At 43.3% G+C, this 22,814-nt stretch overlaps 1 protein-coding gene across 4 annotated transcripts in view; it reads left to right on the forward strand.

The window, feature by feature from the left end:
- HGF (hepatocyte growth factor) overlaps nt 1–22,814 on the forward strand; it is a 479,128-nt gene that overhangs the window by 327,760 nt on the left and 128,554 nt on the right. For all 4 annotated transcript variants that reach the window (XM_086919817.1, XM_086919823.1, XM_086919811.1 and 1 more), the window contains exon 11: nt 9,168–9,301. In XM_086919817.1, coding sequence (XP_086775943.1) covers nt 9,168–9,301 — 134 coding nt within the window. The remainder of the gene's footprint in view (nt 1–9,167; nt 9,302–22,814) is intronic.

A 22,814-nucleotide genomic window follows, 5' to 3' on the forward strand; every position in this document is an offset into this window, starting at 1 on the left:
CCACATAAGATTTCAGGCATTTCAGTTGGGGGTAACAAATGTGCCCTCCTAACGGATCACAAGCCTCTAGTGTACACTTCATCTCCAGGGTAGGCTTTAATTCCACTCCTCACAAAATTATATTTTACTCAAATCTACAGGAGAACTTCTTTGATGTGTTGTGCTTAACAAAAGAGCAGATTGTTTCTAGGTCAAAGCATTGACATCGCAAGCAACAGCACGGAAGACTTTGAAAGACATTCAAAATATGTGCCTCTTTCAGAGCAGTGTGAAATTCCCTAGTGCAGCTGTTCTTAACCTTTTGACTTCTAGACTCCCCAAATAAATGACTACTGAACACAAGGGACCCCGCTTAAGCTATTTCTATGACTTAAACTTAAAAAATACACAACACTACAGAAACAAGTTTGGATTAAACAAATGGATAAATTATTAAATATATTGTATTTCATACACAGACAAAAATATATAAAAAAATAATGGAAGAGTTGGAGAGTTTACATTTTTATTTATTTCTTTTTTGCTGGGCCCCCTGGGTGAAGGGGGGTGGGGGATGCACATGGGGGGTACCTATGGTTCCCCCCTGCATTTGCGTGAACAAAGCAGCAGGCACCGCGCGGTGCCTGCCGCTTTGTGCATGCAAATGCACAACTTACATTTACAACTTACATGCACAACTTACATTTTTAACATTGCGGCGGGTGCTGCTTCAAGCAGCACCCGCCGCAATGTTAAAGATACAGGATGTGACCACCAGGGTGGTGGTCACATCCTAATTTGGACGGAGGGACCGCTGCTGCGGACGGTCCCTCCTACTCTATGGTGGCGGACAGACTCAGGTCCGTCCGCCATCATAATCGGCCCCTTAATTTTTAGCTTCCAATTCTAAATTTAAAATCTAACCTTACTGCCTAGCAGTACGGAAATATATGGAAAATTAGAATTGGTGTATGTACATGCAAATTGAGAATTTGAATCATTATCCATGCCATGTTTTTATTTGGTATGGATAGGACTGCGATCTTTCTTGACTTGCACACAGATATGACCAAAAAACATTCCTTAGAGATTGGCAGACAGGGTACTCTGCTACAAACGTAACTCAATCAATCAGTCAATCAGGGCTTTTGTAAAACATGACAAAGCGAGGTAGTGGGGGTTCTGCAGTTCAGTTGAAAAGTCAGGTCTTGAGGTCCTTCCTAAATTAAGGCGGTCACTGTGATTGGCTGAGATGCAGAGGCAGAGGGTTCTAGGTCTTCGCTGTGACGTGAGGTAGGAGAAGGATCTTCCTTCAGCCAAGGTCTTGTGGATTCGTGGGACAGTGCCGCTTCCTGCGATCCTGCAACCGGTACAACTCGAGCCGTGATCTGGAAGATCTCCCCGACAAACACGTGGGATATCCTGACACTAACGCGCTACCGATGGTCTTAATTGAACCACTCCGCTCGACCTGAACTTATCTTCCCCGCCTTAAGGATCAGCCTTGCATGAAAGGCAACTGTTGATAATTCCAAGAAAAACATGATTTATATATTTGTCCTGAAGATGATGTCATTTATCTTGTTTTTCGGCATTGAAACGTCGTCGATACAATAGGATCATATGTACTGAATATGCTTGTGAATGCTATGTACAATGGTCACTCAAACTATAATCAAGTCTGTTCACTGATTATAAGTATACAGACCGATTTGCTCGTTCTTGCCTATATTTGTTGTTTTGTCTTGTACACTGTAGGTCAAGGGCTGTGCCCCCTTGACATTACTTTCTGATTTTGTGCATCGCTAAATAAATTCCTGTTCGGCTGGACAAAGGACATAAATACTATTCAGTTTGTGTCTATTCTTATCTCAAGTCAATACCACTTTATTTGATTAATTAAAATCATACAAAGTACACATAAACATACAAAAATTCCATTCATTATGCTGTTTAAATACGCCATAAAAACATTATTTAAAAAAAAAAAATCAACATTAACAATCTATTTACAATTTTATCAAAAGACATACTTTAAAAACATGAGGTAGACAGAAGAATCAGTAGAAGTGATCATGAGCACAGAATATCCATAACAACACCATTATTTAAACATCTTAAGTTCTTTGCACGTATAGCAGCAACCAAAAAACTAGCCACATTAAAAAATTATCTTGATCCCCCAAACTACTAGGGTCCACTGTTTTTTGTAATAAGTTAACGCCCAAGGTCCCTAGTGTACTACCTTCGGGTTCCCTTGTTTCTCATAACTGCATCCTTAACTAGCGGCCACATTTTAACTCTCATGGTTGAGTATTTTTACTTGATTTGTATAGGTATGCATAGTCTGTATGACTATTTTGAAGTGAAGCGGAATAGTGTAATTTCATTTTTTGTTATACTCGTCCAGCGTGACAGTGTAGAAAAAGTTTATGTTGACCAACCCTACCATTCTTAACTGTGAAAGCAGACTTAAATACATACCTTATATGATCTGTGGTGAACAATTCTGCAAGTCAACTGTATTCTGATCAATCCAGTTCTATCAAAGTAAGCATAAAACCTACACTTTTGGGACCCTAAGCATTCACTGAAATGGATTAAGTATACCTGGTCCTACTGTCCATTCAGAAATATGTATACACCAAAATTAAGTCATCAACAAATGACTGCCATGTGCCATCTGCATTTTGGGCCATATGTATCAACAAACCCTTTTGCGATTCCTAAATAGCGATTTTTAAGGAATCGCTATTTAGGAATCGCAAAATGGTATGTATGAAGAAATTCGCTTTTTTTTAGCAATTCCTTAATCTTCCTTATTTGCGAATTCGCATTTTGCGAATTTGCAATTAAGGAATAATTTCCAAAGCATTCCTATGGGCCAGGAGGCCCATAGGAATGATTGTGAAATAATTCTCAAATTGCGCATTCGCAATTTGCTAATCGCAATTTGAGAATTATTTCAAGGGTGCAGGGGTGTCTCAAGGACACCCTGCTGCACCCCTGTAAATTACATGTGTGTGCATATGGCGCACATACATGCCCAATGGGCATGTATGTGCATCATATGCCACCCTCACACATGCACAATTGTGCATATTTACAAGAAATCGCAAATTACCACCAACTACAAGTTGGTGGTAATTTGCGATTTCTAAACCTGAAATCGCAATTTGGAAAAGCTTCATACATAGCATTTAAGGAATCGCAAATTTGTGATTCCTTAAATGCTTAGGCAAAATAAGAAATCGCAATTTTTTGCAATTCCTTATTCTGCTCTTTTTTCATACATTAGAATATCGGTAAAAAGGCCGTTTGCGATTCGCAAATTTCGGCCTTAACGAATCGCAAAAGGCTTGATACATATGGCCCTTTATCCCCAGTGCATTTTATCTCTTTAGAGACCCAGGAAACACAGAATTCTCTTTTGTGATTAGGAAGGACCCCATCATCAACGTCATCAATGTCTTAACTGTAAAGGCTCTGGTATTTTTTATAAAGCAGATTAAAACCTGCACAATAAAATCAACAACATGAATGATGTTTGCTTGAAAATGCTTGTAAAAGATTTACATTTTGTTTGACTACTCTGATTAGCAACACAGTGACCGTATCAACAGACTTCTATGCAGAATTTGTACTCTAACACTAACATTCAAAAGAACACTTGCAGTATATATATATATTTGTATATATGCATGCATTCCCGGTCTTGTGGATTCTCTGAGGGCAACCAAATCGCCAGTGGTGCAGGTATAAGGCGATCCCACAACACGCTTTTTTAAATACAAAAACGTCCTTTCTCCAATAAGAAGGGGTCTGCACTCAATTCTCTGGAATAATACGATTTATTGCAGAGGCAGGACTAGTATCAAACTGGAACACCTTTCGGCTGTTTGACTAGCCTTTGCCAACCAAACAAATGCCTCGAGATGTGTGTTTTGTTTAAATCATCCTCACTGGTGTTATCAATTAAATAAACATGAAAGAGTTACTTTTGTGTTCGCTCTTCCTGCAATGCTAATATGAAATACAAAAGACCTCCTTTTATTTTTATTGCTGGAAATCGAAAGAAATATGTTTTAAAAATACATTTTAACAGTTATTTGTAAAAAGACAGAGATCCTTTTAAACTCGAAGGAGCAAGCTATGCCCACCCACACAGTTGGCAATAAAGCAGAGCTTTAGCCCTTCATGGGTCCTTCCCCTCCCAGTCCTTACAAAGTGATGCAGGCCTGCCTCCACCCAGCCAATCAAAACGCTAGAAAACCAACGGCTAAGGGTCACATAAACCCCCTCCCACCCACCACAATGCCTGTTTTTTTTCTGCTCCGATGGCGGTCGGAATGCTGCTGCTCCGTGTTCCTGTTTCTATTTCAGGGTTTCTTGCGGGATGGTTGCGGTACCTTGAGTAACCATATTTTAAAAAAGGTTGTTTTTCCAGTTTTTATTCATGCTGTTGTTTTTTCTCTGCACTGCCGTACCGGTGCTCCGGTCGGCTGAGCTCCTGCTCTGGGGTCAGGACGCATCCCGCACATGTCCTGGGCTGGGGCGGGGAGCTCTTCTGTTGTCCTGGCCACAGGGCTGGAGTTTGCAAGCAGCGTCTGGCCCCCGCGGTCATGTTTGATGTATGTGGAGACTGCAGGTCTGCCCTTTTGTTGGTTTTTCAGGTCTCACGTTACAAGACTTGGTGTTTGGGGGCAGTATTTAAGGGAAGTTGCTGGGCACTTCTTTTTTTGGTGTATGGGGAGTTTCCTGTGGGGTTTACTCCTTTTTGCTCACCATGAGTGAGAGGGCTTCTTCACTGGTGTTGTGCTGCAAAGGCAGTTTCCAAGCAGCATTTATTTAATTGTTTTTTATTTTTGTCCAGGACATGCAAGAGGATGACGTTTTGCAGATTTCTAGGGCTGACTTCCAAGAATTGATCAATTATGCTGTCCAGTCTGCGCTGCTGGAGCCAGCGGCAAAGAGTTCTAAGGATGAGGAGGAAGACAAGGACAATCCCCCTAAGGGAAAGTAGGTCCAGGAGAAGGTTTTTTGAACATGCTGGTCCATATTTGGGAGGTGCTTCGTTTTGACCCTACATCAAGGTCTGATGATGGGGTTTACTCCCTCTATAGTTCCTCTGTGGTGGATGACCTCCCCTTCCATGATGTCCTGAAGGATATACTGACTAATAAATAGCTTGAGGTTAAAAAGCATGGTATCCCTCGCTTTCTGGGGAAGCGGTATCGCCTGGTGAACTTTGACGCCCTGTTTCCAGCGGTTCCCAAAGTCAATTCTCTTTTGTCCTCTATGGGTTTGCTTCTTCTTCCTCTTTGTCATTGGAGGAAGCGTTCCTGACGGACCAAGTGGAGCAGAAGGTGGAGTCTTCTCTCAAGCATACTTAAGCAGCTTCTCATTTTGGGGTCAATGCTAGCACCTAGTCAGCCTATGCCTCGCAGGCCCTTTTAAGTAAGTTGTTTGACTGTTTGCAGGATCAAGGGGACCCTACTCCTGTCTTGGCTCAGATGGAGGTCTTGTGCAATTCCCCTCGGATGTGACTTTTGATTCCTTGTGGGCCTTCTCCTCAGCTGCCGGATGGTGGTGACTGGTAGGAGGTCACTCTGGACCAAGTCTTGGTGTCTTGAGGCTGCTCAAAAGGCGTTTGTCCATAAACTGCCTTTTGAGGGTGCACGTATCTTTGGGGACGCTGCAAATGTGATGGTGCAGCTCTCTGCGGAGAAGAAAATGTTGAAGCCTTTTCAGCCTGTGCCTTAGAAGAAGTCCTTTTTTCATAAGCAGGGTTTTCAGGGGGCTTTGTCTTCTCAATCCTTTCATGGTCGGGCCTGTATTCAGGGGCCGCATTCCACTATAAATCCCAGCCCCAGCAACAGCTGCAGAAGTACCTCTGGTGCAGGACACAAGTGACTATGCCCATTGTGGGGGCTCAGCTCCTTTTCTTTCTGGACTGTTGGTCTGCTCTGATTTCCAACCAGTGGGTCTTGTCTGTCATCAGGTTGGGTTGACAGATTCCCTTTCGGGGCCCTCCTCCTCTGGATTACTTTCAAGTTACCCCGTTGTTAAGAGATCCCGTGAGGCGGTCTGCCATGTTGTCCGGCATCGCCAAGTTGTTGTCAAAGGGGGCTGTTGTACTGGTTCCAGTGGAAGAAGTGGACTTGGTGCTCCATTCCCATCTGTTTCTGGTCCCAAGAGCAGATGGGATCCTTACGCCCGATTATGAATCTCTGGACTATTTTCATATGGTCACCTTACAGTCCATCATTCCCCTAATCCAGGAGGGTGATTTTTTGGCTTCTCTGGACTTGTAAGACGCTTATTTTCACGTTCCAGTCCATCCTGCCAGTCATCTGTTCCTGTGGTTTGCTATCCAGGGGATGCATTTTCAGTTTCAGCTTTGGCCGTTCGGCCTCTCCACTGCTCCACTGCCTCTCCACTGCTCCCAGGACCCAAAGTCTCCTGCTTTGGGGCTTTGCAGCATTGGGGTTTCACTGTGTTTCCCTATATTGATGATTGATCTCTGCTTCCTCCTTTCCTAAGGCTCTTCTGGGCGGTGGAGGCTATGTTGACCTTGTTCCAGGATCTGTGGTTCAAGTTGAATCTGGCCAAGTCTCATCTGTATCTTGTTCAGAGACTTCAGTTCATCGGGGGTCTGTTCGATGCCTCTCTGGGGGTGGAGTTTCTCCCTCCTGTTTGGATCCTTTACCTTCAGGCTCTTCTGCGGGATCTGTTGAGTCGTCCCTCTGCCCCGGCTCGTGTTTGATTGTGGGTCCAGGGGTTGATGGCTGCCACCACTGCTGTGGTTCCTTGGCTCGCCTCCATCTCAAGCCCTTGGTGACTCATCAGTTGGCTTGTGGGATTCCTCCTGAGCGGATTATGAGACTCTGGTTCCTCTCTCTCCTGCTCTGGTTCGGAACTTGGACTGGTGGCTTTGCACTCCCAATTTAGAGAAGGGGGTGAGGCTTTGTCTTCCACCTCTCCTTTTGTTGATGACAGATGCCAGTCTTTGGGGTTGAGGGGCCTTGTTTCATGTTTCAGGTTCATCTCCACGGGACGAATCTGTTGATTTATACCGACAATAAAGTGGCTCATTGTTACATGAACCGTTACGGGGGAACTAAGTGCACATCTCTGAACCTGCTGGCCTCCATTATTTGTGCTTGGGCAGAATCTCACCTGTTGACCTTGAGGGCGGTGTACATTCTGGGACCATTGAATTTTCATGTGGACACTTTGAGCCGCAACCTTCCATCCTCTGTTCTGTACCATCTCTCTCTTCCTCTGTTACAGTTCCTTTGTCATCGGTTCAGCACTCCCTGGATCAATCTCTTTGCCTCTCCTCACAACGCTCTTCTCCCCCGGTTTTGTTCGGAGGTGATATGTCCTCTGGCTTGGGTGGTGGATGCTCTTTCAATTCCTAGGCCTTCATGCCTTCCCTCCTATTCCCCTCTTCCCAAGGGTGCTACAGCAGATTCGGTGAGAGAGAGTGTCGCTCCTGCTGATTGCTCCCTTGTGGCCTCGCCGCCTTTGGTTTTCTCTCTTGTTGCGGCTGGGGGTGGGGTTGGCTTGTCCAGCTTCCTGTGGTTCCGGCTCCTTTTCAGTCTCCGCTCCTATCTCTGCCTTGTCTTCGTTGTTTGCAGCCGACTGCCTGGCTCTTGAGCGGTTGACGTTGGAGTCTTTGGGCTGTTCTTCTGTGGTGACTTGTGACATCCAGTTATCACGTCGACCTTCGACCCTTAAATGCTATGGTCGTCATTGGGGCTCTTTTGTCTCTTGGTGTTCTTCTCATGGGGTGGATCCTGTGCTGGGGGATCCTGCGTCTGTGTTGGATTTACTCTGGGATGGATTTTTGTAGGGCCTTTCCCTGTCCACTTTGTCTGCTCAGTGGGTGGCGGTTCGTGCTTGTCGGGGTCCAAGGGCCTTCTTCTTAGCTTTAGGCTTCATTGGTCAGTTTCTCCAGTGATCGTGCCTTCTTGGGATTTTCCTACTGATTTGCAGGGTCTGCAGTTGCACCCTTTTGAGCCCTTGTTGGAAGAGGACTTGTTGTGGTTGTTTGCGAAGGTGGCTTATTTGCTGGCCATCACCTCCGCTCGTCGGTTGGGTGAGTTGGTTGCCTTGCTCATTTCTGTCCCTTATTTACAGTTCTGGGTTGTTTTGAGGCTTGATCCAGCTTTTCTGCCTGAGGTTTTTTCCCTGTTCCTTTTGCAACAGGAGGTGATCCTTCCTGATTTAATTAGAGGGGGATTCCCTTGTTACATCTTCTTTAGATGTTCGCAGGGCTCTTCAGATTTACCTACAGTGTTCACTAGGGTTTTGGCTTTCTCCTGCCCTGTTTGTCTTCTGTGGGGGTGTGGCTAAGGGGAAGAAGGTGTCCAATTCCACGATCAGTCCATGGGTGCGTTTGGCGGTCTGCCAGTACTAAAAGTCTGTGGATCTGCCTCCTCCGTCTCCGGTGCAGGATCGTTCGACACGTTCTGTGTCCGCTTCCTGGGCTGAGGCAGCAGGGGTCTCTATCCAGGAGATGTGTAAGGTGGCCACTTGGCAGTCCCATCACATGTTTGTTATCAGCATTATCGTCTTGATATTTTGCATGCACCTGTTGACAGTTTTGCTGTTGGTGTTCTAAACGCTGCTGTTCACTGATCATGCATTTGATTAAACATTTTGTACTTTTTGCATGGATCCCTGGTGTGCTTCATTTCTTTTCTTGGTTCTCTGCTTGTGAGTTCCTCACTTTGTAAGGACTGGGATGGGAAGGACCTATGAGGGGGTACTGTCTTGTTACTTACCGGTAATCTTCATTACCCTGATTAGGGTCCTCCCCGTCCCAGTCCTTTTCTCTCCCTCCCGGTGTGTTTGTGTCTGGGTCTTGTTGATAACAGGCATGGCGGTGGGTGGGAGGGGTTTATGTGACCTTTAGCCTTTGGTTTTCTAGCTTTTAGGTTGGCTGGGTGGAGGCAGGACTGCCTCACTTTGTAAGGACTGGGACCGGGAGGACCCTAATCGGGGTAATGAAGATTACCGGTAAGTAGCAAGACATTTTTTGTTACTCAGCAGTAGTTTGTATGCCAATAGACCGTCCATGAATGAGGAGTTAAAAACGTATCTTCTAAAGGCATACATTTGTCATATGATCATTAGTTTTGAGGCATAACTGATGTGCACATAATGTGTTGTTTCAACAGACATACCTTCCAGGCACCGGATGAAACCATACTAGAAAATAATTATTGCCGGAATCCGGACAATGACGTTCATGGCCCCTGGTGCTACACGGACAACCCTCTCATTCCTTGGGATTACTGCTCCATTTCACACTGTGAGCATTTAATTAATTAAAATTAAAGTGCCTTTATTTCAATCATATTGCACAAGCATACTTTAACATATTTATTTACTTGCACATGCATGATTTATCACTCCTATAACTAGAAATGTACGCTACGCTTTACAAATAACTATTTTATGTCGATGTTTGTTTGTTCCGTTTTTAAATTACAATATTGTGCACATACCAGGCTTTTATTAAGGCAAATGCTGTCTTTAATATTTGTAAAAGTGGTTTATTCCATGTTAGTGACACAGTGTACCATTCTTATGAATTTACACTACATTTAAGTGCACTTTCTCACTAATTGTTTAGTATACCCAATGATAAAGACTTATCCAATCACTTGTATTTGCAATCAACACTTTTTAGGACCCCCCAAAAAATATTGCTAACAGATGGGAACATCTTAATGATACTGACATTCACTTGTACTATGTATGATACTATGCACCACCAGGCTTTCTGGGACAGAATTACAAAGATCCACAGTTAGGTTGCCTCTAAAAAATGGCTGAGTGACCATCGTAACGACATCGTGGCCCTATGGTGAACGGATCACAGGATAACTAGTACTCTTGGTGGAATCAGCTTTATGGATCCACCGATGGTTATCCAGTCAGTTTCTCAACCTTGTAAGAGTAAAGGGGAACAACAGGTCACGTGGGATGGAAGAACTATGTTTTAAAGCTGTACTCCTGCGTTGCCAAATTCTAAATGAGGTCCAGGGTGTATCAAAAGCACACCTCTTGTCATGCTGTCCAGACTCATAACAGGCCTTCAAAATCTAATGAACTAGCCCAGTTGTTGCTGAAACATATCCTTGAACTACTAGTTCTCTGGAACTAGTAGTTCTAAAATGCACATTTTAGTAGTTTCTTTACATGCTAATTGATGTTTTCAATATGCAAAATGTGGTAATCATTGGACCATTTTATATTACATTGAATGGACAAAGCTAAGATTATTCTTGCACACTAAATACACATATAAATATGCATGGTACATCATCCCATGAATAAATATGTAATTATTTTTTAAAGTACATATTATCCAAGTCAGAATGAGATACAATTTGCACATGTAAGTTTGTCTTTGTTGTGTGTTGTTAACTTAACTACAATTCCAAAGACTTAGCTGTAAAATGAAAAAATAAGTCATCACTATGTAACACAATTCTTTTAAAACTATTTTGGTCCTTTCAAGCACCTGGGAAAATACATTCTTACAGCAGTTCCCTACATAGTTAATCTCACTGTGAGAAAAGTATCAAACATATTTATAAATCATATACCCATTCTCAAATTACTTCTTTATAGTGTTTTTATTTTTGTAGCATACTTGATATATAAGAACTTCAAATGCATGAAAATTCTGAAGAAACCCATGTGAAAAGGGTGAAAGAGTAAATGCATCTGTTGATGAGGGGAGAGGAATGCACAGAGAAATATATTAACTAAGTTTGGATTTGTGGCTTTGAAAATATTAATATCAAACATTTACAAAATAATATGTAGTACTTCATAAGGGAGGTGAAATGTAGTAATACATACTACTTGCGCAATAGCCAAGATTTCCCCACAAGTACAGAGCTATGCGAATGAACAAGGCTGGCATAAGTTGCAAAAATCCTCGACAATGGATAGAATGACAGAGAAGGCAAATAGATATATTTTTTTTATATATACATATTTTTCAGGTGACATTAATTTTGTACTAAAGATTGAGATATATATATATATATATATTTTTTTGTATTTGACCAAGATTATCAAACGGAGAAAAGCCCTATTATTGAATAGTCAAGGGTATTTGACATATCATTCAAGCAATATAATCATTGTAAAAAATGTTGTGATATACTGGGAGACCGGTTTTAAACTGTGAGTATTTTTTCCATGTCCACTCTTAAAATCAAGCATGTGATCAACTTTTTTTCAACACAGGCTGTCTCTTTAAAAGAACAGCTCACTAAGTTTGACACTGTCATGTGAACAAGGCTCCTCGGAGCCGAAACGTCATACGATGTGCTTGCACTAAATTAAAATGATTTGCACTGAATTGGACCGTGTCTGCGTCTGTCTATGGAGCGGGAGGGACGCCTCGCCCTGTGGAGATCTATCGCTGATTCTTTGGAGATATATATATATATATATATATATATATATATATATATATATATATATATATATATATATCTCCACTCGACCACTTGCAACCAAGTAATCCTAGGACACAACTGGGTAAGTTTCAGGAGCCCTTTATTCACTGCAGTATACAGCATAATGCATTTCGGCGACTATGCCTTCTTCAGATGCTGGTAACCGCCAGGTGACGCCTTTTCCCTCTTTAGAAACTCCTCGGACACTCCCACAGGTGGGAGATCAGCTGATCCTGTTGTAGTTCGGGAAGAGGCAATACACTGTCCAACCACCTCTCCCAGCATGCACCAGAAGTAGTCCGTGTGGCAGCCGGATCATGCTCGTGTGAGCGCTGTGTGTCCCGCAAAAGAGGGGCCGTGTTGTGGCAGGCGAGCCCGTATTCCATGTGCCCAGGGCTCCCTCCGGTCCCGAACACCTTCGCCGCAAAATTAGAACAAGTCGGACCGTGAAGCGGGAGGGATTCAACCCGCCTCCCCGTGTAGTCACGGTCTGCCACTGGCAGCGGCCACTGAGCCTGCTCGTTCTTGGGGCGGTACAGGGAACTATCGATACCTCGATTCCTCACCAGTTTGCCAGCAATGTTCCCTGGACTCTTGTAAGGCGGGTCCTAGTAGTGCGTTCCTGGCAGACGCACAAAATTTCTCCACTCGACCACTTGCAACCAAGTAATCCTAGGACACAACGGGGTAAGTTTCAGGAGCCCTTTATTCACTGCAGTATACAGCATAATGCATTTCGGCGACTATGCCTTCTTCAGATGCTGGTAACCGCCAGGTGACGCCTTTTCCCTCTTTAGAAACTCCTCGGACACTCCCACAGGTGGGAGATCAGCTGATCCTGTTGTAGTTCGGGAAGAGGCAATACACTGTCCAACCACCTCTCCCAGCATGCACCAGAAGTAGTCCGTGTGGCAGCCGGATCATGCTCGTGTGAGCGCTGTGTGTCCCGCAAAAGAGGGGCCGTGTTGTGGCAGGCGAGCCCGTATTCCATGTGCCCAGGGCTCCCTCCGGTCCCGAACACCTTCGCCGCAAAATTAGAACAAGTCGGACCGTGAAGCGGGAGGGATTCAACCCGCCTCCCCGTGTAGTCACGGTCTGCCACTGGCAGCGGCCACTGAGCCTGCTCGTTCTTGGGGCGGTACAGGGAACTATCGATACCTCGATTCCTCACCAGTTTGCCAGCAATGTTCCCTGGACTCTTGTAAGGCGGGTCCTAGTAGTGCGTTCCTGGCAGACGCACAAAATTTCTCCACTCGACCACTTGCAACCAAGTAATCCTAGGACACAACGGGGTAAGTTTCAGGAGCCCTTTATTCACTGCAGTATACAGCATAATGCATTTCGGCGACTATGCCTTCTTCAGATGCTGGTAACCGCCAGGTGACGCCTTTTCCCTCTTTAGAAACTCCTCGGACACTCCCACAGGTGGGAGATCAGCTGATCCTGTTGTAGTTCGGGAAGAGGCAATACACTGTCCAACCACCTCTCCCAGCATGCACCAGAAGTAGTCCGTGTGGCAGCCGGATCATGCTCGTGTGAGCGCTGTGTGTCCCGCAAAAGAGGGGCCGTGTTGTGGCAGGCGAGCCCGTATTCCATGTGCCCAGGGCTCCCTCCGGTCCCGAACACCTTCGCCGCAAAATTAGAACAAGTCGGACCGTGAAGCGGGAGGGATTCAACCCGCCTCCCCGTGTAGTCACGGTCTGCCACTGGCAGCGGCCACTGAGCCTGCTCGTTCTTGGGGCGGTACAGGGAACTATCGATACCTCGATTCCTCACCAGTTTGCCAGCAATGTTCCCTGGACTCTTGTAAGGCGGGTCCTAGTAGTGCGTTCCTGGCAGACGCACAAAATTTCTCCACTCGACCACTTGCAACTAAGTAATCCTAGGACACAACGGGGTAAGTTTCAGGAGCCCTTTATTCACTGCAGTATACAGCATAATGCATTTCGGCGACTATGCCTTCTTCAGATGCTGGTAACCGCCAGGTGACGCCTTTTCCCTCTTTAGAAACTCCTCGGACACTCCCACAGGTGGGAGATCAGCTGATCCTGTTGTAGTTCGGGAAGAGGCAATACACTGTCCAACCACCTCTCCCAGCATGCACCAGAAGTAGTCCGTGTGGCAGCCGGATCATGCTCGTGTGAGCGCTGTGTGTCCCGCAAAAGAGGGGCCGTGTTGTGGCAGGCGAGCCCGTATTCCATGTGCCCAGGGCTCCCTCCGGTCCCGAACACCTTCGCCGCAAAATTAGAACAAGTCGGACCGTGAAGCGGGAGGGATTCAACCCGCCTCCCCGTGTAGTCACGGTCTGCCACTGGCAGCGGCCACTGAGCCTGCTCGTTCTTGGGGCGGTACAGGGAACTATCGATACCTCGATTCCTCACCAGTTTGCCAGCAATGTTCCCTGGACTCTTGTAAGGCGGGTCCTAGTAGTGCGTTCCTGGCAGACGCACAAAATTTCTCCACTCGACCACTTGCAACCAAGTAATCCTAGGACACAACGGGGTAAGTTTCAGGAGCCCTTTATTCACTGCAGTATACAGCATAATGCATTTCGGCGACTATGCCTTCTTCAGATGCTGGTAACCGCCAGGTGACGCCTTTTCCCTCTTTAGAAACTCCTCGGACACTCCCACAGGTGGGAGATCAGCTGATCCTGTTGTAGTTCGAATACACTGTCCAACCACCTCTCCCAGCATGCACCAGAATATATATATATATTACCTACTGGCGATAGCCAGTAGGTATATATAGTTAGGATTTTTTTCCTATGGGATTTTTGAAAATTCTATGTCGAATAACTTTGGCGTTTGAGGACAGAATTGGCTGAAGTTTTCAGGAAAATGGAACATTTTGTTTCTGAGCAGCCCCTGAAAATTTGGGGGGGTTTCGTCAAGGGGGGGCCGAGAAAAAAGGGGGGTCCCAAAACGTGTTTTTCCCATGCAATTTTCCATAGGGCGGTTGGCCTCACTTTTAGCCTGAACGGCTGAATGGATTTACACCAAACTTGGCAAAATTGTAGGGACTGGTAGCCCGATGTGCCTTTGCTATGTCTCAAGATATAGGCTCCAGTGGTTTTTACGAAAATTAACTTTGAAAAATATATATTGGGCTACATTGGGCTATATATATGTTGGAGCCCAAATGTAGCCCAATGCAGCCCAATGTAGCCCAATGTAGCCCAAAGATGGCCACCAGAGACAAAAAAAACAAATGTAGCCCAAATATCAGCCAGATGTAGCCCAACTATAGCCCAATGACAGAATGTCCCAGAGTGTTCTAAAGAACAACTAGAGTGCTAACAGTCCTACTTATTACAAAGGTATGGCACACCTGAAGCCATCTTGATTGGAATAAAGTGGTAACTCTTAAAACATTTAATTTAAAAAGGAACAAAATGAGGGGGTTAATTTTGCCATAGAAAGTATGATTAGCGAATATATGACGAAATCCCGCATACCATCAGTCCGCAAAAAAAATCCCGCATGTACTATTAGGCCGCAAATTAAAATAACGAAAACTTTTAGAACGAATATGCCTTTAGCATACACTAAACAACTAAACTACCCTAAACCCTAAAACACTACCCCCAGCATGACCCTACACTACACAAACAGTACAACACTACCCTAAACCCTAAAACACTACGCCCAGCATGACCCTACACTACGCAAACACTACAACACTACCCAAAACCCTAAAACACTACACCCCAGCATGACCCTACACTACGCAAACACTACAACACTACCCTAAACCCTAAAACACTACCCCCAGCATGACCCTACACTACACAAACACTACAACACAACCCTAAACCCTAAAACACTACCCCCAGCATGACCCTACACTACGCAAACACCACTACCCCCAGCATGACCCTACACTACACAAACACTACAACACAACCCTAAACCCTAAAACACTACCCCCAGCATGACCCTACACTACGCAAACACTACAACACAACCCTAAACCCTAAAACACTACCCCCAGCATGACCCTACACTACGCAAACACTACAACACTACCCTAAACCCTAAAACACTACCCCCAGCATGACCCTACACTACGCAAACACTACAACACTACCCAAAACCCTAAAACACTACACCCCAGCATGACCCTACACTACGCAAACACTGCAACACTACCCTAAACCCTAAAACACTACCCCCAGCATGACCCTACACTACGCAAACACTACAACACTACCCAAAACCCTAAAACACTACCCCCAGCATGACCCTACACTACGCAAACACTACAACACTACCCTAAACCCTAAAACACTACCCCCAGCATGACCCTACACTACGCAAACACTACAACACTACCCTAAACCCTAAAACACTACCCCCAGCATGACCCTACACTACGCAAACACTACAACACTACCCAAAACCCTAAAACACTACCCCCAGCATGACCCTACACTACGCAAACACTACAACACTACCCAAAACCCGAAAACACTACCCCCCAGCATGACCCTACACTACGCAAACACTACAACACTACCCAAAACCCTAAAACACTATCCCCAGCATGACCCTACACTACGCAAACACTACAACACTACCCAAAACCCTAAAACACTACCCCGAGCATGACCCTTCACTACGCAAACACTACAACACTACCCAAAACCCTAAAACACTACACCCCAGCATGACCCTACACTACACAAACACTACAACACTACCCAAAACCCTAAAACACTACACCCCAGCATGACCCTACACTACGCAAACACTACAACACTACCCAAAACCCTAAAACACTACCCCCAGCATGACCCTACACTACGCAAACACTACAACACTACCCAAAACCGTAAAACACTACCCCCAGCATGACCCTACACTACACAAACACTACAACACTACCCTAAACCCTAAAATACTACACCCCAGCATGACCCTACACTACGCAAACACTACAACACTACCCAAAACCCTAAAACACTACCCCCAGCATGACCCTACACTACGCAAACACTACAACACTATCCTAAACCCTAAAACACTACGCCCAGCATGACCCTACACTACGCAAACACTACAACACTACCCTAAACCCTAAAACACTACCCTCAGCATGACCCTACACTACGCAAACACTACAACACAACCCTAAACCCTAAAACACTACCCCCAGCATGACCCTACACTAAACAACCACCACAACTCTACACTACACTAACACAACACTACACTACACAACACTACACTACACTACACAATCACTAACCCACGAAAAAATTAACACAAACCCACTTACCTCTCTCGTCATCGTGGTTTTCACAACGCAAATGCATTTACCATACATGCCTTTAAAACGTAATTCTTTGTAAAGGCATGCGCGATAAATGCACATGCGTTTTGAAAAAATGCGGGATAATGGTATGCAAGGTCAATGACCTTGCGGGATAATGGTATGCGGACTGAAAGTCTGCGGGATAAAAAATGCGGGAAAATGGCTGCAAACCATGATTAGCAGCAGACTTCCCTGGTGAGCACTAGCTTTACTACAGTGATCTAATGAGCAACTAGAGTGCTAACATTCAGAATTTATGGCAAATGTGTGAAACATCTGAATGCCTTCTTGATAGAACCAAAGTAAACAAGCATTGAAAATGCAATAGATCTCGCCCTCGTTTAAGTTAAAGCCATTCTGTTTGTAATGAGGTGGCTTTTTAGCTTTGCTTTTATTAGTGTTTTTAAAACTTTCATGTAAATAACATGCATATGTATGCATATATGTATATGTATGCATGCATTTATATTTATATTGATATGCAGATTATATATGTTTATATATGTATATTACCTACTGGCGATAGCCAGTGGGTATATATAGTTAGGATTTTTTCTCTATGGGATTTCTGAAAATTCTATGTCTAATAACTTTGGCGTTTGTGGACGGAATTGGCTGAAATTTTCAGGAAAATGGCACATTTAGTTTCTGAGCAGCCCCTGAAAATTTGAGGGGGTTTCGTCAAGGGGGGGGGCCGAAAAACAAGGGGGGTCCCAAAACACGTTTTTCCCATTCATTTTTCCATAGGGCGGTTGGACTCACTTTTAGCTCGAACGGCTGAATAGATTTACATGAAACTTGGCAAAATTGTAGATATGGTTTGCCCGACGTGCCTTTGCTATGTCTCAATATATGTGCTCCAGTGGATTTTGAGAAATTAACGTTTAAAAAAAAATATATATCTGTGACAGTTCTCCGGTTAGCGCCCCGGTTTGCGTACCTGACGCGTAACGGAACTTCGCGAAGCGAAGCTGATTGGCTCTCCGGTGTCTGTCAACATTCTAAACAGTCCGGAGCGGCCGCCATCTTGTCTCTCGGTACGATCGACGCCGTAGAGGCGCGTCCCGGTACGCGAACCGGGCAGCTCACCGGGCAGCTAACCGGGCAGCTAACCGGCAGCGTAGCTGTCAACATTGTAAACAGTCCGGAGCGGCCGCCATCTTGTCTCTCGGTAGGTTCGAGAGACAAGATGTGGTGAAAAAAGAAGGGGGAAATGAAGGAAAGGGGGCAAGGTAAACCCCTCCTGACCCCCTAGGATTGATGAGGGGGATATTAAAGTCCCCCGCGATTTTTCGCGGTAGAGGCGCTTCCCGGTACGCGAACCGGGCAGCTAACCGGCAGCGTAACGGGAGTCCGCCATCTTGTGTTTTTGGAGCGTCCGGTTCGCGTACCGGGTAGCGTCCCGGTAAGCGTAACAAGGGGAAAAACAAGAGAAACAGTAAAAAAAAAATTAAGGGAATAGATTTCCAGCAAACTTGACAAAATTGTAGGGACTGTTTGTTTGATGTGCCTTTGCAAGGCCTCAAGATATGTGCACGTGTGGATTTTGTCTAATTAAGGTTAAAAAAAATATATATATCTGTAAGCGTGCTCCGGCACGCTTACGTTACGGGTTTTGTTTGCGCTGCAGAGCCGATACGTCACGGTTATGCGACGCGTCATGAGGCGTCTCACGTGGCTACGTGATACGTCACGTAATAAAGAATATATTTTACAGCTATAGATATTAGCTTTTAAAAAACAATGAAATTCACTGAAAAAACCATAGGTTATAGACCATATATAGTTAGGAATTTGCATTTACAAAACCTTGCAAATTCACTGAAAAAACCATAGGTTAGAGACCATATATAGTTAGCTGGACATTTTATTGACATAAAACCAATGAAATTCCATATATAGTTAGTTGCACTAACTATATATCGCGCACCCGCAATCCACTGCTGATGATGTCACATATTACATCATTCATGACATGGTCAGTGACATCACTGATGACATCACTGATGACATCTCAAATGACATCACTGATGACATCACTGATGACATCTCAAATGACATCACTGATGACATCATGACACACCAATACCAGTTACTACATACGCACTCACTGATTCCTACGTCTACACACACATTCACTCATTCACCCATACAATCACTCATACATACAGTCACTCATTATTACAACACTATCATATGCACTCATACACCTATGCAGACACTCACACACTGCCACTCATCCATGGAGTTACTCACACATCTAGTCAGTCCTGTAAAGAATCAATCACACTTCCATTTCCTCATCTATACAGTTAAACACAGAACACCATACTTCAGTGACATCACTGATGACATCACTGATGACATCTCAAATGACATCACTGATGACATCTCAAATGACATCACTGATGAGATCATGACACACCAATACCAGTTACTACATACGCACTCACTGATTCCTACGTCTACACACACATTCACTCATTCACCCATACAATCACTCATACATACAGTCACTCATTATTACAAGACTATCATATGCACTCATGCACCTAGTCAGTCCTGTGAAGAATCAATCACACTTCGATTTCCTCATCTATACAGTTAAACACAGAACACCATACTTTTCACACATATACTAACACATACGTACTCTCTTATACAATCACTGATACAAGTACACATTGATATGCACAGAGTCACACACCTCCCAGCCAGCCACACACACACTCAGTCTTCCATACATCCACTCATTCTTCAATATGTAAAACATATTTAAACTTTACAAAAACACACAGACACTAGATGATGTCATCAGTGATGTCATTTGAGATGTCATCAGTGATGTCATTTGAGATGTCATCAGTGATGTCATCAGTGATGTCACTGACCATGTCATGAATGATGTAATATGTGACATCATCAGCAGTGGATTGCGGGTGCGCGATATATAGTTAGTGCAACTAACTATATATGGAATTTCATTGGTTTTATGTCAATAAAATGTCCAGCTAACTATATATGGTCTCTAACCTATGGTTTTTTCAGTGAATATATATATATATATATATATATATATATATATATATATATATATATATATATATATATATATATATATATATATATATATATATATATATATATATATATATATATATATATATATATATATATATATATATATATATATATATATATATATATATATATATATATATATATATATATATATATATATATATATATATATATATATATATATATATATATATATATATATATATATATATATATATATATATATATATATATATATATATATATATATATATATATATATATATATATATATATATATATATATATACGCTCGTGTGTACCATGAGTCACAGGTCACTCCCGAGCGGGTGCTCAAAACGCGATGGTACACGCGTTCAAAATTAATGGCTCACACTCCATTTCCTTCATCAGTGTTTACACTGATGAAGGACTCACGTCCGAAACGTGTCTGTCTGCGACTAATGGCGAAATAAAGAACATCTGCCTGTACCCCGGGAGTGCTGAACTTTGTTTTCATAATGAGGAAATGGAGTGTGAGCCATTAAAATATATGTATATATATATATATTCACAGAAAAAAACATAGGTTATAGACCATATATAGTTAGGAATTTGCATTTACAAAACCTTGAAAATTCACTGAAAAAACCATAGGTTATAGACCATATATAGTTAGGGATTAGCATTTAAAAAACCTTATTTTATTTGCACAAAACCATTGAAATTCCATATATAGTTAGTTGCACTAACTATATATCGCGGACCCGCAATCCACTGCTAATGATGTCACATATTACATCATTCATGACATGGTCAGTGACATCACCGATGACATCACTGATGACATCTCAAATGACATCACTGATGACATCACTGATGACAACACCCAGTGACTGTATGTTTCTGTAAAGTTAAAATATGTCTTACATATTGAAGAATGAGTGGATGTATAAGTGTCTGTATGAAGGATTTAGTAGGTGCATGACTGACTGTATGAGAGAATGATTGAATGTGTCTCACTGAGTGCATGGGTTAGTGATTAAAGTGTCTTAATTTGGCAATCATTATTTATGTTCTTCTGTAAACTGCTGCATGTTTAAATCAGTAGCTATATCAGTAACTATATGGGTTATTGAATGGTTGCCCAAGTATTTGTATGGGAGACTGAGTATGTGTGTGGGTGGCTGGGAGGTGTATAACTCTGTGCATAGATGTGTGAGCAGTTGATTCCCTAGGTGTATGGGTTCAAAAGTGCATTTAGAAACAGCTGTATGGACAGTTGACTGTGTGCATGAGTATATTGGTGAGTGAATGGATATCTCAGTTCTACATGTCAAAGTAAGTACATATGTAAAACACACTCCATGTGAGAGTTGACATATATAAATAACTGAACATAAGAGCCAGTGAATGTGAGAGTGGCTGTATGAATCATTGTGAACTTGTATCAAGGATTGTATAAGAGAGTAAATATGTGTTAGTATATGTTTGAATAAGTAAGGTGTGTATAACTGTATAGTTGAGGAAATAGAGGTGTGATTGATTCTTTGCATGACTGACTAGGTGTGTGAGTAACTCCATGGATGTGTGACAGTCTGTGAGTGCCTGTTTACACTGAGTGTATCTAAGGTTATATTAGAGTCTGAAGATGTATTATCACATAAATGATATCATCAGTGATGTAATCAGTAATGTCAAATGAGATGTCAGTGATGTCATCAGTGATGTCATTTGAGATGTCATCAGTGATGTCATCAGTGATGTCACTGACCATGTCATGAATGATGTAATATGTGACATCATTAGCAGTGGATTGCGGGTCCGCGATATATAGTTAGTGCAACTAACTATATATGGAATTTCAATGGTTTTGTGCAAATAAAATAAGGTTTTTTAAATGCTAATCCCTAACTATATATGGTCTATAACCTATGGTTTTTTCAGTGAATTTTCAAGGTTTTGTAAATGCAAATTCCTAACTATATATGGTCTATAACCTATGGTTTTTTCTGTGAATTTCATTGGTTTTTTAAAAGCTAATATCTATAGCTGTAAAATATATTCTTTATTAAGTGACGTATCACGTAGCCCGTGAGACGCCTCATGATGCATCGCATAACCGTGACGTATCGTCTCTGCAGCGCAAACCAAACCCAAAACGTAAGCGCGCCAGAACACGCTTAAAGATATATATATATTTTTTTAACCTTAATTAGACAAAATCCACACGTGCACATATCACAAACGTTCAAAAAACACAATATGTCGGACTCCCGTTACGCTGCCGGTTAGCTGCCCGGTTAATGTACCAGGAAGCACCTTTACCGCGAAAAATCGCAATTTTTTTTTTCACCCGCCAGGGAACATTAGTAGCCCCCTCATCAATCCTAGGGGTTCAGGAGGGGTCTGCCTTACCCCTTTCATTCATTTACACCTTTTTTTTTTCCACCTCTTGTCTCTCGATCCCACAGAGAGACAAGATGGCGGCCGCTCCAGACTGTTTACAATGATAACAGCCAATCAGCTTCTCCTCAGACTCCCGTTACACTGCCGGTTAGCTTCCCGGTTAGCTGCCCGGTTAGCTGCCCGGTTCGCGTACCAAGACGCGTCTCTACGGCAAAAAAATCGGATTTTTTTTTTTGTTATTGGCCCCGCGTGGCTTTATAATATCCCCCTCATCAATCCTAGGGGGTCAGAAGGGGTATACCTTGCCCTCTTTCCTTTAGTTCCCCCTTTGTTTTGGCCTCCTCTTGTCTCTCGATCCTACCGAGAGACAAGATGGCGGCCGCTCCGGACTGTTTACAATGTTGACAGCCAATCAGCTACTCCTCAGACTCCCGTTACACTGCCGGATAGCTTCCCGGTTAGCTGCCCGGTTAGCTGCCCGGTTCGCGTACCAAGACGCGTCTCTACGGCGAAAAAATCGGAATTTTTTTTTTTTTTTTGGGCCCGGCGTGGCTCTAT

The sequence above is a fragment of the Lissotriton vulgaris genome, chromosome 1_1 (genome assembly GCF_964263255.1).
Source record: "Lissotriton vulgaris chromosome 1_1, aLisVul1.2, whole genome shotgun sequence".
NCBI classification, from domain to species: Eukaryota; Metazoa; Chordata; class Amphibia; order Caudata; family Salamandridae; genus Lissotriton; species Lissotriton vulgaris.